At 36.0% G+C, this 15,000-nt stretch overlaps 1 protein-coding gene across 8 annotated transcripts in view; it reads left to right on the top strand.

Moving 5' to 3' along the window:
- The window catches only part of rho-5 (rhomboid-5), a 243,629-nt gene that overhangs the window by 100,948 nt on the left and 127,681 nt on the right, over window positions 1-15,000 (top strand). For all 8 annotated transcript variants that reach the window (XM_085659065.1, XM_085658969.1, XM_085659119.1 and 5 more), the window contains exons 3-5: window positions 10,275-10,938; window positions 11,091-12,889; window positions 13,339-14,055. In XM_085659065.1, the coding sequence (XP_085515191.1) occupies window positions 10,306-10,938; window positions 11,091-12,889; window positions 13,339-14,055 (3,149 nt within the window). In that variant the 5' untranslated portion in view covers window positions 10,275-10,305. The remainder of the gene's footprint in view (window positions 1-10,274; window positions 10,939-11,090; window positions 12,890-13,338; window positions 14,056-15,000) is intronic.

Here is a 15,000-nt window from a genome sequence, read left to right as displayed (position 1 = left end):
GAATACTACATCCTTTCTTTCTATTATTCATTGCTATATCATCGGACGAGAGAGAAAAAGGAAGAAAATACGAAGGAATAATGTAAACAATATTTATGTATTATTACCAGTCACGCCTGAGGATAGGCAATACTTCATACTCGAACGATAATAATGTTGCTTTGCGAATGCAACCTATACGTATGAAATCTTTTTTCATTCTTTCTTTACTTTTCTTTTCTTTTTCATTTCTTTTCCTTTTTTTTCTTCTTCTCGTTATTTTCAGGTCCCTGCGATAGTTTATCTGCACTAAATGCATTAATACAATATGTTGCATATCGTAGCAAGTTAAAAAAGTGTTTCTGTCTGATAGATGGCGGTTTCCAAGGAACATTATCGATCAAGTATATAGTGTTGCATACTTACAGGGGTAGAAGAGGGGGGATGGGGCCGCCATATTTAATACATACATAAGTTGCATAAATAAATCAGTGACGTGCGAACTATGAATCCGTGATTTTCGATCTCGAAGATATTACTCGTGAAATTTTCAAGAGTTTTAACGGCGATAATGTAATTCAATTGAAAACTAAACGATATTGTTTCATATATATATAAAAGGAAAAAAGAAGAGAGAAAAAAATAATTTTTTCACATTACCATTCCCGATTTATATTTTGACGTAATTCGATATAATTTTGAGAGAGGAAATGAAAAGGAATAGAACAAATGAAAGAAAAATATGAATTGTAATAATAATAATAATAATAATAAAAAAGAAAATGACTAATAAAAAATTGACAAATGAATATTGCCGGTAATAAAGATGAAGAGATTTATTAACTTATGCATATTTATAGAAGAAAATTTTTTTATTAATACATACACGTAAGTCGTACGCATGCACGTACGTATGGTTCAGCTATGTAAGGCAGTGACTACTTAACTCTCATTTCGAGATAGTTAAATTCGAGCCAGAGAGTTCCCAAGCAAAATTCCATTAAAACTTTCCATCCTTACCTTCTACAGTGCAAGCAGCACTCGATTCGCTTCTTATACGAGAAAACTTTATGGTTATTCTCTCTCTCTCTCTCTCTCTCTCTCTCTCTCTCTCTCTCTCTCTCTCTCTCTCTCTCTCTCTCTCTCTCTCTTTCTCTCGTATATAGCCAGTGAATATATACATAAGAGAAATTAATTGGCATCGATGCCAATGGACAAACCAATATTCGAAGGGATGTATCGTTATGTGAAAAAATTTTTTACGTTCTCGTCCAGTCGCGTTGCTTCATACTTATTTGGATATTCGTTCGTAAAAAAATTATTTGTCAGTGTACGAAACGTAAATATAACCATTGAAATGTGGTAAAAGAAAATTCTATATAAAAAAAAAAAAAAAAAAAAAAGAATTAACACTGACGCCACTTCTCGCTACTATTTGACAGATACTTTGAGCCGGGGTGGGGGGGGTGGGAGGGGGAGGGAAAAATCAAAAACATAAAAAAAAAGAAGAAATAAAAGACAAAAAGAAATTAAATAAAACGGTTTACTTTTAATTTATTTAATTGGACGATAATAAAGGAACAAACAAACAAAAATATCTCTAATTTTCAGATAGCACGCATTTTTCGTAATTATTATTTTACTGCTCCAGAAATTTAAAACCATATTTATACGTGCATAAACACACACAAACACACACAAACACACACACATATATATATATATGTATATACTTTGACTATTAGCAGAGTAAAGTTTTGGCATTAATTATAATTTATTGTTACGGTAGGATGAATTTTCTCGTGTGAATGTTTTTACGAGCTCGCGCTTAGAATGCGTTTTAATGCGATCGAGACTAATTCGCAATATTCTCTCTCTCTCTCTCTCTCTCTCTCTCTCTCACACACACACACACACATACTTTCTTATATACGTAAACGTGCATACAGATGATGTACACAAAGAGACATACAGAGATAGAGAAATGAGATAGATAGATAGATAGATAGATAGATAGATAGATAGAAATAGAGAGAGAGAGAGAGAGAGAGAGGGAGAGAGAGAGAAAGACCGATATAGTTCATCGAAATTGGAAATCCCACGAAAGGTTTGTGTTTCCGTATCGGAACAATCTTGTCGCTTGGTTTACGAGCGTGCGAGCTTACATGTGTTACTCACTCGCAAGAGAAATGCGTGTACGAGTGGACACGAGTTTAGCGGAAATGCAGCGAACTAATCGCTCTGCGGTCAGAGATCAAAGGATGAGTAAATTTTGGTATCGGTGCTTGTGTGTTTGTTCCGCGGAACCGAACCGTTCGGCGTATCCAGCCGCATTTAGAATTTTGTTACCATAATCCAAGCGCATCACTGCGTCCCTAATTAATTGCGATTCTATCGATTTGCTATTTCTAACGAAGATGTAACAGAGATGTTCTAACGAAGAGATCGTCGTCTTTTACGTAACACGATGCGATATGCAATAGCAATTAAGGGAAAGCAACTTCGTTTCGTTTTTACCTTTATCTCGTGTGCAAAATATTTTTTTTTTATTTTTATCAGAAGAGAAAGTAATTATAAAAAATTATGTATATATATATATATATATATATATATATGTATATATGTATATATTTATACATATTTATTTATTTAGATAGGAATATTAATATCAAAGTTTATATATATATATATATATATATGTATGTATGTATGTATGTATCTATGTATATGGAAGATATTTATATGTAAATAGATAGATTAATATGAGATTATCATATATGCAAATTTCACTGACAATGAGGTCATTAACGATTCAATAGGAGTATTATTCTTGATATATTAATATATTGTATAGGATGCATTTGTAAGTAGTACGAGTCAAAGAATATTTCGTTGGATTTAAGATTAGAATGTTATCAAAAAGGAATTTTAATGCAATAACAATTGGAAAAAATACAACTGTCTTTCTTTTCTTGCTTTTCGTTAAAACTAATTATCAATAAGTTTTACCACGCATTGAAAGTGACATTGAGAAAGGAAGAATAAAAAAAAGAGAGAAAAAGAGAAAAAGGAAAAAAAAAAAAAGAAAAAAGAAAAAACAAAAGCGATGACATGTCTAAAGAAAAGAAAAAAAAAAAAATTTCTAATTTTAACATTACTTTCATTATCTCACCTTTTTCTCTTTTTCCTTTTCCTTTTGGTTGTTTTATAATTTCTTTTTCTTTTTCTTTCCGAATTCTTCCATTTCCTTTTTTAACCCTTTCGGCAGAATTTCATCGCGAGACGAAAGATCGACGACAAATCAACGCGAATTATTCGTTTAAGAATTGAGGGATAACGAAAACAAAGTTCTTTTTTTTTCCTTGTTTCTTTTTTCTTTTTTTTTTTTTCTTTTTTTTTTCTCTTTTATCTACTTCTCCATTTAAGTCCATTATATCTTTCGACTTGTTTCTTTTTTACTTCCCTCCATTTTTTTCTTTTTCTTTTTCTTTTTTTTTTCATTTTTTTTTTCTCTTTCTTTTCCCTGTACACCGTCATTACGCTAATTGATAATGAAACGTACGTCGGGACGGGGAGCGGTTGATCGGGGGGGGGGGGCAGGATTGTATTTCGCGGTCGTTCTAAAAGATGCATAAAGAAAAAAGAGAGAAGAAGAGAGAGAGAGAGAGAGAGAGAGAGAAAGAGATATAAAAAGAGAGATAAAGAAAGAGATAGGAAGAAAGAGAGAGAGAGAGTGAGAGAGAGAGAGAAAGAGATATAAAAAGAGAGATAAAGAAAGAGATAGGAAGAAAGAGAGAGAGAGAGAGAGAGAGAGAGAGAGAGAGCGAGAGAGATAGAATTAGGGAGATAGAAAAAGAGGTGGAAAAAGGACAGAAAGATGAAAAAGGGAAATGGCGCAAAGGCGAACTTCTTGGAGACATTTTATCGCGTAGAAAGATATGTCCGTTTACGTTCCGCGTACGAGCGGAAGCAACATCGTTTTCTTCTGTGACAGGGGGTAATGGCAATGGGGATGGCGGTGGTGATGGTGGTGGGGAGGGGGGGCGTGTGGGGGATTGGCCAGGGACATGGAGGATGGTCGAAAGGGCGGTGGACATAACGTTTTCTCTTTTCCTTTTTTTTTTTTTTTTCTCTTTAACATTGAGATAAATAGTTTTTGTTGTCCAACCCAGTTTTTCCTGGAGCATCTCTTACCTTACCTTACCTTACCTTACATTACCTTAACTTGACTTAACTTAACTTAATTTAACTTAACTTACATTTTATCTTAACTTACCTTACCTTACCATTTTGCGATGCCACCGAAAAGAAGGAAATAGTACCTATACGTTTGTTCGTTCGTTCGTTCGTTCGTTCGTTCGTTCGTTCGTTCGTTCGAGCGAACGAGTACGAAATGCTAACTTAGGGAAAAAGTTTTGCCAGTTTTCAACGGTTCGGACGTTTCCATATTTTATCATAAAAAAAAAAAGAAAGAAAGAAAAAAAAAAAAAAGAAAAAAGAAAAATCGAGCTAGAAAGATATCGTGTGCTAACGTATACGAGAGTGAATCAACGTTGGCGGCTTCGAATTGTCATTGAATTTTTCCTTTCTTTTCTTTCTTTCGTCTTTCGTTTTTCTCTTTTTCTTTGGTTTTGTTTTGCGTTTGTTTTTTTTTTTTTTTTTTTGTATTTTTTTCATCCCCCTTCACTAGCCACTTCATATTTTCGGATAAGTTTCTTTGTCCCTTTTTCTTTTCCTTTTTCTTTTTTTTTCTTTTTCTTTTCCTTTTTCTTTTTTTTCTTTCTGTCGTACACGCGATATATTCAAAAATAGATCGTTATTGATGGATTTTCGTCATTGCATTTTTTTGTTCTTTTTCTTTTTTCTTTTTTTTTTTCTTTTTTTCCCCCGTTTTTTTTTTTTTTCTTTTTTTTTTTTTTTCTTTTTTTTTTTTTTTTTTCGTTTTGTTCGAACGCCGTCATTCCTTTTGGAAAGGTAAAAAATTTGATTAGAAAAATATTTTTTGATTACATTTCAACAAAACATACAAGTTTGTTTTTCTTTTTTTTATTTTCTTTTGTTCTCCTCAAAAGATTTTTTCAAATATTTGTATTCTAATTTTTTCTTTCTTTTTTTTTTTTCTTTCTTTTTTTTTTTTTTGCAACAAAAAATAAGATTACTCGACTTTTGATATCGAACTTTGATTTGGACATTTTTCTTTTACGTTACGTTAGATAAATTATTGATAGAATTTTATCAAATAAATTATTTCCTTTAGTTCAAGTATTCTCAATTTAATTTTTCCCTTTGCTAGACAAAATAATATAGAAATTTGATTTGGAAATATTTTAGATTACATTAGATATATCACTGATTGAAATTTATCGATAAATTATTTAATTCAAATAAACGTCAAATAAACTCTTCCTAATTATTTCTTATCACGATGAAAATGAAATTATTCGATCGTTATAGAAATTTAGATTGGAAATTTTCTAAACGGACATTATTACTGATGGAATTTCATTCGATATATTTTATTTCAATTATTCTTGTACTAATTTTTCTTTGAAAAAAAAAAAAGAAACAAAAAAAAAAAGAGAAAAGAAAGAAAAAATAAGAAACCAATAAAATGAACTCGATCAGTATCGAAAGTTAGATTAGAAATTTCTTATTACATTATGTTAGAATCAATAATAAAAACTGACTACGTAACACAAAATAAATTTATCATTTTTTTCTTTCCCTTATTTTTTATATATACATATATAATAATAATAATAATAATAATAATAATAATAATATATATTAATATATTATATATATATATATAAATATAAATATAATCTTGATTAATATAATAACATATTAATTAATTTATTATAATAACAATGTATTAATATAATACATTATATATTATATATACATAATTTTTTACCGAAAGATGATTAGTTCAAAAAAAAAAAAAAAAAAAGAGATATATCTCCTTCCTCTCATTCCTCGAAGAAAAATCACTTACCAACAAATTCGTTCATTTCTTTTTCACTTTAGTAAACGTAACGATTTAGAACGCGAAGCTCGTGCGACGACATTCGTAAAACGAATGGATAGAAAATGGGATAATATTCGCGAACGTCGCATCAAATGTACATACGTATGTATCTGCGCATATATATACATATATATATATATATATACACACATACATACACACTAAGACATCGGGCTTTTCTGAACGTATTTTTCACTCCTAGCTGCTCGGCTAGGCGAGAAATCTCGAAGAACGAAATTCGTGCTCTCGTAGAGTCGGTGAAAACGTCTCTGACAAATGGATCTTTGTTACTCTTTCTCTCTCTCTCTCTCTCTCTCTCTCTCTCTCTCTCTCTCTATCTCTATCTCTATCTCGTGCTCCTGCGTGAATGGACATGACACGTATCGCTTGTCTCTTGGCCCGTTCAAGATAAAATTCTATCTTTGGAAGATCCTAGAAACGTGAGATTCGCATAGGGCCACTCGAGTATACTTTTCAATTTTCTAAAGGCTTTATATCAGATCTAATATAAAATAGATGAAAACTTTCAAGATAATATACGATGTTATTATTATTATTATTATTATTATTATTATTATTATTATTATTATTAATCACATTTTAATTAATCACAATTAAAAATATTGATTATGATGGACAAACGTTTGATCACAATTACCGATATAATATCAAATTATATATCTTTACCTTTAATCGAAATAGTCTATTAAAAAAAAAGGAAAAAAAAAAGGAAAAACACATATGTGTTCTGTTTCAATGATATCACGATTATTACGTTTCTATCGATTATTTACGATCAATATGTCTATTATAACAAAAAACAAAAATATATATATATATATATATATATATATAAAATATAGTTATATCATATGCATTAATGCCGACAAGATCATTTCAAATATCTTCCACGATCATAATGATATTATATTTGAATTCACGATCTACGTATTATCTTTCACGTTTGAAAATCAAAAATATGATAAATTAGACAGAAGCCGATGATTATTGTCGTTTCTTTCTGTTGAAATTAAAGAAGAAAAGGGGGCAAAAAAGAAGAAGAGCAAGAAAAAAAAAAAGGAGAAGGAGAAAACCAGGTGAGGGAGTGTCCGGGAGAAATCGAAAAAAAAAAAAAGAAAATATCACATGCAGGTATCCAATCACAACATACACGTAGAAGAATGAACAAAAGGATGAATTTATATTCGCTTTGAGGTATTTTGATCGGGTCCCTATATAAACGAGAGCTCGTTGAAAGACGACGTAGTTTCGAAATAACAAAGTTCAACTCAGTATGGACTATCAACGGATTCGAAAGCAAGCTTCGAGGGTCGCTCTAAAGCTCTAAACGAAATGAAAGATTGAGAGAGAGAGAGAAAGAGAGAGAGAGAGAGAGAGAGAGAGGGAGAGAGAGAGAGAGAACTAACAACTTGTGAATGTTCGAGTAACTCTCTTTCTCTCTCTCTTTCTTTCTCTTTCTTTCTTTCTTTCTTTCTCTCTCTTTTTCTTTCTATAGTTATCGCTCTCGCTCTTTCTTTCTTTCTCTCTCTCTCGCTCTCTCTCTCTCTCTCTCCTTCTCTAGCTCTCTTATGGTTAAGAGTACGGTGGACTCGCTAATTGCAAAAACTGCCTGAAGCGAGTCGTCCACGCGAGAATCCACTTTTCTCGAAATGAGCGACTAAAAAAGATGCATTAAAGTCCGACCGTGCCTCGTCTTTTTTCTTTTTTTTTTCTTTTCTTTTCTTTTCTTTTCTTTTTTTTTTTTCTTTTTTTCCTTCTCGTTTTGTCAATTTTTAAGTATCACTCGCTATTATATTTACCAATCAATCCATATCTATCCATCCATCTAACTATTTATTTATCAATCAATCTCGATTAATATGGCGAACATTTTTTTTTTTTGTCATCTTTATTTAATCTCAGAGAAATAGAAAGAGACAAAAAGAATGACATATATATATATATATATGTGTGTGTGTGTGTATATATGTATATGTGTGATCGAAATAAATTTAAGCGAATCTCTGTTTATATTATATTTATCTTTTTCATTAATTTCATTTTAATATTGTAAAATAAATTGTTTGAAATTTTTTTAACCAATTCTTGCAACATCTCTCTCTCTCTCTCTCTCTCTCTCTCTCTCTCTCTCTCTCTCTCTCTCTCTCTCTCTCTGTACTTTCTACAGAGAATATCGCTTATTCATAAACGTAAAGTTAAATTTCGTAAAGTGTGCCGATAAGTTTCGTAGTAAAAAGGTAAGTTGATTCAATCGATGGACCAATGATATTATACGATTTGCCAGAACTTAAAGTATCTCTATCTCTCTCTCTCTCTCTCTCTCTCTCTCTCTCTCTCTCTCTTTAGCTTTCTCTTTTTCTCTGTCTTTCTCTGTCTGTTTCTTTCATTCTAGTTCACTCACTCGCGCCAGCTGCGTTTTATCTTTACGACACTGACAACGCGCACCATTTCCACCTACCTTCTAACTTTTTTCTTCCCCTTTCGATCCTCTACACTGGACGACGACGCATTGCAGTGTACAAAAATTTCTCTCTCTCTCTCTCTCTCACTCTCTCTCTCTCTCTCTCTCTCTCTCTCTCTCTTTCTCTCTTTTTCTCTTTCTCTCTTCTTTTCTTTCTCTTACTAGCAACGATATTACTGCACGCTGCGGTACGATACTATTTCCAATTTACGTCTTTGCCGTGTTCGATGAGAGATATTCGATTAGAAAAAGAGAGAGAGAGAGAGAGAGAGAGAGAGAGAGAGAGAGAGAAAAGAAAAATATATATATATATACATATATATATACATTTATACAGACATATATATATAGTATAGTTTCTTAATAATTCTAATTTATTATCTCCCCTTTCAATATTATTTTCATATTTTCATCTCGTTTGAATATCTCTCGGATGTATTTTATTTCGATGACGCAACCAATGAGAAAATGTATTGTTCTAATCGTGTGGTATGATATCGTCCAATTCTGTTGTATCATTTAAATCTCCCAGTCATGTAATTTTTTTTTCAATTTTTAAAGAGAGAAAGAGATAGATAGATAGACAAATAGATAGATACATAAAGAGAGAACAAGAGAGAAAGAGAGAAAGAGAGAAAGAGAGAGAGTGAGTGAAAGAGAAAGACTGATATATACATATATATATATATATATATATATATATATATATATATATATAAAGGACAGAGAGGATAAAATTCGATCGATAAAATCGCTTTCGTATGTCGCAGTAATTCGGCATGGAAGTCGCGCTGCGGTTGTGTATGGTCATACGCGTCACTCGTTCGGACACGTTCGGCAATAACGAAACTCGTACGAGCGAATCGAGCTTTGGAGCTCCAATTAATTTGCAGTCGATTATACGAGTCCGCGTTTTAACGTCACGTAACAAACCATCCGTACCTTGTCCAATGGCCATTGCGTATCGCATTTTATCGTTATGACGTGACATCGTTCGTTTATCGTTTTGCTATATTCGCTTACCCCCGAAATATTATTAGATACGTAGGATTTACTCCAGACTCCAGAAGTGTAAATTGTCAATATCTAATCGTAACGTCTCTTTCACCTATTTGTCTAAATAAATAGATGGTTAGATGGTTAGATAGTTAGATAGACAGATAGATAGATAGATAGCTGATCACGTATGTTAACGACCTACGTTATCATACACGTCGTTAAAAGTACTGAACATATGTATTATGTCCCCTGTGGGCTTTTAGAGATGCAGAGATCGATAGTCCTTAATTTCTCGATGAATTAATCGTGTTAACTCTTAATGCGTACGCGTTTTTAATCCATCGAAAAGTATGTGCTACTTAAATCGCCAATTAATCTTTTAATTATTATACAAATATAAAGATCAAATTAGAATGAGACAATAGCATTATAGCAAATTAAAGGGAATTCAATAGTCTGTGTTTTTCCGTTATAACAAAAACATATGTACGTGTATGTTGCTATATATATATATATATGTGTGTGTGTATGTGTGTATGTATGTATGTATATATTTATCTGTAACGAGTTAACGTAATGTTCATTTTGTACGTAATGAATATATTTGGTCAACCGAATGAATCTACTTTATATTACAATTTCGAATTTATTTCTCGATAAAATAAATCAATAATATGTAATAGAAAGATCTGTTCGCAAGTTGTTATTACAAATGTTAATTTAATGGATTTCAAGAGATTAAATAGATATAAAGATAGAATTAAATGTTAATAATTTCTTTAGATGTCCTGACAGCGGGCCCCGGGCCACCAGGATGCCGACAGACGACGACTATGGCCGAAGAGAACGTCACCTGTTGCACCAGCACCCGATTGCCCAGTACGGGCCCTCGTCATCCCCGATTCCAGGGCCCAATAGCGGAAATTCCGGGAGTCTCGGGACACAAATCGCTGCGGTTAACCCAAACGATTGCTTTAAACAGCAGCAGCAGCATCAGCATCAGCAGCAGCAGCAGCATCAGCAGCAACAACAGCAGTCCGAGCCGCGATCAACGCCTACCATCACCGGTACATCAAGCCAAGATCGTTATCAAACCGATCAGCAAGTTCAAAGCAACGATCACAGCGAGTATGGAACTCGGGAGAGAGTCACGGCGATCGATCGGCACGACAAGTCAACGGACAAGCCCTCGATCGAGGATTATACCAAATCCAATGTCGAGACTCGATCGGTACAATCGAGCTGCGAGCGATTCGGACATTACCAAAATCAGGAGAGATTTGGTCAATCCAGCTTGCAAGCACATCACCAATATAACGGAAGACAAGGTGGTACAGGCCAATCCTTGTCGCAGAACGTCCTTGTCGACCGATTCGCTCGATTCACTGATCTCAGCAACCTGCATGCCGAGCAAAGATTGTCTTTACCCCCAGGAGATCGGTTTCAGGTAAGATAACTTCGTTTAATACGATTACGCGCTTTTGTTATTTTTAACAATTTTCTGTAGTTATTTTTTCCCTTTTTCTTTTTTTTTTTTGTCTTTTTTTTTTTTGTCTTTTTAACGATACACACGCGTATAACGATGTTACGTGTCGATAGGTCGCTGGCGGCGGTGAATTGCGTTTCCATCACGTCAGTAACGATTCCGGGCTCGCATCAACGAACAACGAGTACGCGAATGCAAACGTCCTCGTATCTTCCTGCACGTCGAGCTCCTTCTCGTCGGAGACCTTTCCGTCGCCACCCTCACCGGCACCAGCCAATGATCGATTCGTACCGCCACCGCCTCTCTCGCCCAGCCCAAGCGAGAAGTATGCCTCGTCCCAGAGCTTGGCTGGTTATCCTCCTCCTGATAGGATTTTGCCCCCCGGTTCTCCGGGCGCCAGATATGGCGGTGGAACAGCACCAGCCTCGCCTATGCCAACGAAGGACCGATTCATTTCGGGTGAACGATTGTTGGCCAATCAACAGCCGAACGGCAACGCGACGAGCGTGCACGATGTCAAGGAACAGCAACGATACGGCGGCGGTAATGGGAATGGGGATCGTCTCCTGTCGGGATCGTCACCAGTGTTGGGAGCCCTTCAGACCAATCTACAAATCGACCGGAACATCCTTGCTGGTTACGTCGGAACGGGAAAAGATTCCCCAGCATCGAGATATGGAACCATCTCAACGGATAGATTATTATCGGCCTCGCCGATTCACGCCCCGGTACCCGAAAGATTCGCCGGAAAGTCCACGTCCGATAGATACGGACACGGTGGCGAATCACCTATCCACGAAAGATATCACCGTTCCCAACAAGAGACATCGGCGAGCCTGCACCACGATCGTTACAACTCGATCGCAACGAGCGGCGAAAGATTTTTCCCGATTCCCACGTCGAATAACGAAGGGACGCATCAAAGATATTCAACGACTGAGAGATCTCTTCAGGTACCGAACGCAACCGATCAGAATAATAGACGGCTCTATGCCGATAGATCGGTCGAAGGTGTTTGCCAAAAATATTCCGAAAGGACGAACCAAGTTGGTTCGAATCAAGTTGGTAACGCGGAATATGGTAGATACTCGGCCTTTCAAGACGTCAGATTCAATGAGCTCGCATTACAAAGAACCTGCGGACAGGGACGTACAGGAAACGAGAGATTCTCCGTCGCAAGCGGGGTCGCTTATCTCACGGCCTCGTCACCAGGACACGACGGTAGATCGTCGAATGCCGGTGAAACGTCGTCGTCGTCGTCTAATAGGTACGTCGTCACAGACTCGAATCCAACCGAACGTATCCTGGCCGCGACGTCGTCTTCACCGTCGTCGTCTTCGGAAACTGGAGCGCGCTATCATTCGCCGTACACGAATGCCAATGGCATCCAATCGTCATCGGCGACGACGAACAACGATCGGTGCTTCTCATCGATTTCACCGACCCCAGAAACGTCAGGTTCGGTACTCCGTGGAACCGTTGCAAATACTGGACCACCACCTGGAAGCTATCAAAGTACGGCAAAGAATGGAGATAAGTTCCTTCAAGTGTCGAAGTCGGTCCAGAGCTATAACAACGACAGATATTCGCTCGGGAACGAGCATCAGTTTGACAGATCGGTTCAAGACCGATACGACAGGTTTCCGGGGTCAGGGGGGTCAAACGATCGATTCTCATCGTCTAATACCACTCCTGACCGCTTTCACTCTACTTCTGATCGATACTCTCCGGCACGTAACGTCACGGACAAGTACTTGTCTCTACCGAAACCAAAAGATAGGTTTACCGGTAGGATAGCGCCGATCTCTAGCTGCGCCAATTCTTCCGTCGTTCCTACGTCGACCGATAGGCCCTACGGATCGTCGAGTACAGGCACTTATGTACCGCCGACGGCTCACACTCCGGTCGAACGGTATGTATATTGCATCTCAATGAATACTTTATCATCTTTCATTACGACATAAAAGAAAACAAATCAAAAAAGGCTAGTCCAAAATATACGTGGCTTGTTTTTATTTCATCAGACTTTGAGATTTCAATTATCAACAGATCAAACGATACATATATATATGTATATATATATAAAATTGTATATTATATATATATATGTATAATATACAATACGTACTTTTATATTAAAACAAAATATATATAATAAATAATATATAAATATAATATATATATATATAACATATCTAATTATTTTACAATTTGGATGTTTTGTTAAAAAAAAAAAAAAATATATATATATATATATATATGTATGTATATTCAACTATCAATATTGAAACATCTTCCACCTTTTAATTTTATCCCTTTCATAAATTTGGCACAAAAGGTATAAACTTCCGATTTAATTAGGTATGTGCCGCAACCACCTCCGGAGGTGCTCTATCCGGACAGGTACGTGGACAGGTACGTACCACCGGTTGCCCATACCCCAACGGATCGTTACGTTCCCACCAATGACCCCGGCGATCCGTACATGAGGAGAGATTTGGGCTTCCACCATCATTACCGGCTACCACCACCAGCCGGATATCCGTACCACCAGGCGCACTTCCGGTTCCGCGGTTTCGCCTACGCGTCACCGGCTCGTCTAGGTGGAAGTCCAGGCTCCAGTAGCTCAAGCAGCTCTGCAACGTCAAATCAAAGAGGTGGTGCTGGAGGAGGAGGTGTTGGTGTAATAGGAGGAGGAGTAGGTGGTGTTGGTGGTGGTGTTGGTGTTGTCGGAGGAAGTGGTGGCGGCGGTGGCGGCGGCGGCGGCGGCGTCGGCGGAGGAGCAGGAGGTGGCAGTGGTGGAGGAGGAGGTGCAGGAGGAGGTGTAGGTGTAGGTGGCGGTGGTGGAGGAGATAGCTTCTCGACGTCACCGTTGCTCAGGCCAAAGTTACGCACGTCTGGGGTTGAATTTACGACTAATTCTGGCATCGTAGCGAGACACGTTTGCACCAATCCACCAGCTTGCTGTAACGAAGCTACAAATCCTAATGGACAAAGGCCATGCTGTCAACCAATAAGAAGATCCCTCCCACCTGGTGCTCTGCCATCGATACCGGCACAATCAACTCATTCCTCTTGGTAAGTCTTGATACGAACTCTGTTCTGTTTTATTTTATTTCATTTTATTTTATTTTTTTTTTTTTTGTTATTGTTATTGTTATTGTTATTATATCTTTTTTTCTCTTTCTTCGTCAATGAATTGACATCTATTATGCGTATTAAAAGGATTAAAGTATTCCTGTATGAATCACTTTTCGATACTTACATGAACGTTTTATGAATTCGCGTTTTATTGAAGAGAGGGAAAAGAAAAAAAAAAAAAAGAAAAAGAAAACAAATAAATAAATAAATAAAAATGAAAAAAAAGAAAGAAAGAAGAAGCACCGAGACGTTCGAGATCGTATCGTTTAAGTAAAAAGAAAGAAGAAAAATGAACCAAAAAAAAAAGAATAAAAAAATATTACAAATTATATTTATACATGCATTTACAAGATGTCGACAATTGGTCTACATCAAGAAAAGAAATAAAGAATATATCGAAGAAGTTCGATATCCATCTGGATTTAATCGTCGAATAATATTACAAATTGATTTTTTACTTTCGTAATGATATGTGCAAAGTTTTTACAAGGACATACGCAGATAGTACAACGGTCAGTTTCTTCCTTGGGTCGATCACGTCTAAATCTCGACAAGAATAATGGCGAATTTGAAAAGATTAAAACGATCCAAGAAAAATGGAAAAGAGGAAAGGAAAAGAAGATGATAAAAAGTGGAACATACGCACGCGTAATATACTATTACGTACTTACACATACTTTTTACGAAGGGGAGGGAGAGGGAGGGGGAGGGGGAGGAGGGAAAGGAAATCATTCTCCGATAGAATAGACGACGTTGTAGAACGAATGAAAGCTTTTGCATACGTCGAGAGCTTCAGCGTGTAATCGAGGATTAAGAAAAAAAATAGAGAGGGAAGAAATAGTAGTAGAAGAATAAGAGAAAGAGTGCAAGAGAGAGAGAGAG

This window comes from Vespa mandarinia, chromosome 1 (assembly GCF_050613455.1).
Source record: "Vespa mandarinia isolate Hongniang chromosome 1, ASM5061345v1, whole genome shotgun sequence".
Taxonomy (NCBI): Eukaryota; Metazoa; Arthropoda; class Insecta; order Hymenoptera; family Vespidae; genus Vespa; species Vespa mandarinia.
The sequence above is the reverse complement of the archived record's forward strand: the minus strand, read 5'-3'. Positions and strand labels throughout refer to the sequence as shown.